General features: G+C 68.6%; 1 protein-coding gene across 1 annotated transcript; it reads right to left on the minus strand.

The window, feature by feature from the left end:
• Window positions 1-26: 26 nt before the first annotated feature.
• Window positions 27-2,175, minus strand: LOC113941677 (solute carrier family 22 member 6-A-like; the record flags this gene model as incomplete). The annotated part of the gene is made up of 5 exons (XM_027632815.1): window positions 1,628-2,175; window positions 1,138-1,241; window positions 837-991; window positions 274-442; window positions 27-179 (listed from the first exon to the last, which is right to left on the minus strand). Coding segments are annotated over exons 1-5 (1,100 nt in total), but the record flags the coding sequence as incomplete, so codon positions are not given.
• Window positions 2,176-3,177: the final 1,002 nt, after the last annotated feature.

Genomic DNA, 3,177 nt, shown 5'->3' on the forward strand with positions numbered 1-3,177 from the left:
GGGGGGGGGGGGGGGGGGCTGGAGACCACCCCCACCCCTGAGGGGGCCACCTCACCTCCACCGTGATCTTCTCGCCCTCCTCCTTCCTGCCGTTGACGGCGGCCACGCGCCGCAGGACCTTCACGGCCCGCTCGGCCCTGCCCGAGAGCACGAGCCACCGCGCCGACTCCGCCAGCCACCTGCGCCGCGCCGGGGGACACTGAGGCGCGGGGGGCACCCCGCGGGGTGTCCCCCCTGCCCATGGTTCCCCCCTGGGGGACCCCGACGTCCTACCAGGAGTAGAGGAGGAAGACGAAGAAGGGCAGGGACACGGCGAGCTGGAGCCAGCGCCAGTGGGGGACGGCGTAGGCCACGCCGGCCAGGATGATCTGGCCCAGGGTGTAGGCGAAGCCGGTGATGGCCACGGTGATGGCACGGTAGGGCGTGGGGATCCACTCCACCACTGCGGGGGACCGGGGGGACGCGACTCACTCGGGGTGTCCCCACCCAGCTCCCTGACCCTCCCCGGTGATGCGGCCGCCCCGTCACGGCCAGACCTGGGAATTCCCTCTCCATGGCCATGGTGATGACCCCATCCATGACTGTTGGGTTGACCCCATCCATGACCACTGGGTTGACCCCATCCATGGCCATTGGGACATCCCTACCCATGACCATTGGGTTGTCCCCACCCATGACCGTTGGGTTGTCCCCATCCATGGCCATTGGGACATCCCTACCCATGACCACTGGGTTGACCCCCTCCACAGCCATGGGGTTGCCCTCCTCAAGAGCCACCAGGCCGTCCCCCGCCCTGGTCATGGGGCTGTCCCCTCCCCAGCCACCGTGTCCCTCACCGAGGCAGGCGATGCTGAGGCCGAAGCCGGACAGGGCCATCCCGCCGGCGAAGCGGAACACGCAGTAGGACGCGTAGTTGGGGGCGAAGGCCGTGCACGTCCCCATCACCCCCAGCTGCAGGTAGGACCACATCAACATGGCCTTGCGCCCAAACCTGCAACGGGGACACCGGGTGGCACTGGGAGACACTGGGAGACACTGGGTGACAGTGGGTGACACTGGGGGACACTGGTGACACTGGTGACACTGGTGATGGTCTGTCTGGGGACACGGAGGCCGGGGGGGCTGTGCTGCCCTTACCTGTCCGAGAGGCCCCCCAGGACCAGGGCGCCCACCAGGACCCCGGCCATGTAGATGGACTGGGCCATCTGCCGCAGCTGCCGGTAGCCACACACCAGGTCCCACTGCGGGGACAGGGCAGGTGAGGGCGACATCCACCCATCCCAACATCCATCCACCCATCCCAACATCCCAACATCCATCCCTTCCATCCATCCACCCATCCATCCACCCGTCCGTCCATCCCAACATCCACCCATCCATCCTTCATCCATCCCAACATCCCAACATCCATCCATCCATCCCAAAATCCATCCATCCATCCATCCCTCCATCCCAGCATCCCAACATCCATCCCTCCCACCATCCCATCACCCCTCCCTCCTTCCCTCCCTCCCTCCACCCCACATCACCCCTAAAGACCCCCCTCCCCCCATCCCCATGGAGATGTTGTCCCCCCTCCCCACGGTCCCCTCTCCCCTCCTCCCTGTCCCCCCATCCCCAAGCCCACCTCGGTGACGATGGTGGCCACGTAGACGCTGCGGTCGTACTCCCACCCGTCGTGACAGGGCTCCGTGGCCCGGGGGCCGCCGCTGCCGTTGGCGGGGGCCACGTAGCGCTGGCAGGACCCCAGGGTGGCATCGAGGGACCCCAGGGTGACGTTGGGCCACCCCAGCATGGCACCCGCGGGCCCCAGGGTGCCGTTGGAGGCGTCACCGGGCTGGACACGGGGGCCACCGGGGGACCTCGGGGTGGCATCGGGGAGCCCCGGGGTGGCATCGAGGGTCACACGGGTGGCACCGGGGGACCCCGGGGTGGCATCGGGTGACCCCGAGGTGCCGGAGTCCCCCGAGTTGCCGTCGGGGGTGGCCCCAGGGAGGCGGCAGCGGTGCGGGGGGACGGCGGCCGTGAAGTTCTGCAGCAGGTTGTGGCTCGCCATGAGCAGGATGGGCACGGACAGCAGGGCCGTCTGCAGCACCTGGAACCGGCCCAGGGCCCCCACCTGTGCCAGCACCGCCCCAAACGCCATGGCGGGGACACCTTGGGGACACCAGGACACAGGGACACTGCGGGACAAGGGGACGGTGTCACCCATGGGGACAGGGCCGTCTGTGGCACCTGGAACCGGCCCAGGGTCCCACCTGTGCCAGCACTGCCCCGAATGCCATGGCAGGGACACCTTGGGGACACCAGGGCAGGGGGACACTGCTGGACACGGGGACAGTGGGGACAGGGTCACCCGTGGGGACACCGTCACTCCTGGGGACACCGTCGGACACAGGGACACCGGGACTCAGGGACACCAACAGCCTTGGGGACACCATTGGACACAGGGACACCAGGACATCGTCACCCACGGGGACACCATCAGAGACAGGGACACCATCCCAGGGGACACGGCCACCCCCAGGGACACGGGGACACGGGATGGGGTCACGGGGACACCACCAGGAGTGTGGAGTGGGGACATGGGGACACAGAGATGGGGACAGGGGACATAGAGATGGGGAGGGGGACATGGGGACACACAGATGGGGACAGGGGACACAGGGACCCAGAGGGGACCCAGAGGGGACCCAGAGGGGCCGTGGTGACCCCCACGGACGTGGCTCAGCCTCAGCGGTGTCACCACTTGCGTCACACGTCCCCAACCCCTCCCCATGTCCCTGTGCCCCCTCCCGATGTCCCCGTCCCCTCCCAGCGGGTCCCTGTCCCCGCTCCACCTCGGTGGCTCCCCGGGGACAGGGACATCCGGCCAGCTGTGCCCCCCCGTCCCCGAGGGGAAGGTGTCCCTCCCCCCCAATGTCCCCAACCCCTCCCCGATGTCCCCAACCCCTCCCCGATGTCCCCAGCCCGTCCCATGTCACCACCAGGCCCTTGAATGTCCCCAACCTGTCCCTCGTCCCCCCCTCAGTGTCCCCATCCCATCCCATGTCCCCCCCCATGTCCCCCCATGTCCCCCCCAGTGTCCCCATTTGTCCTTGGGGTCCCTGTCCTGGGGTCACCTTGCTGTCCCCCCCCTCCCGTGTCCCTCCTGTGTCCCCCCCTCTGTGCCCACCT

Source organism: Corapipo altera, unplaced genomic scaffold (genome assembly GCF_003945725.1).
Source record: "Corapipo altera isolate COAL_440 unplaced genomic scaffold, ASM394572v1 60844, whole genome shotgun sequence".
In the NCBI taxonomy this organism is placed as follows: Eukaryota; Metazoa; Chordata; class Aves; order Passeriformes; family Pipridae; genus Corapipo; species Corapipo altera.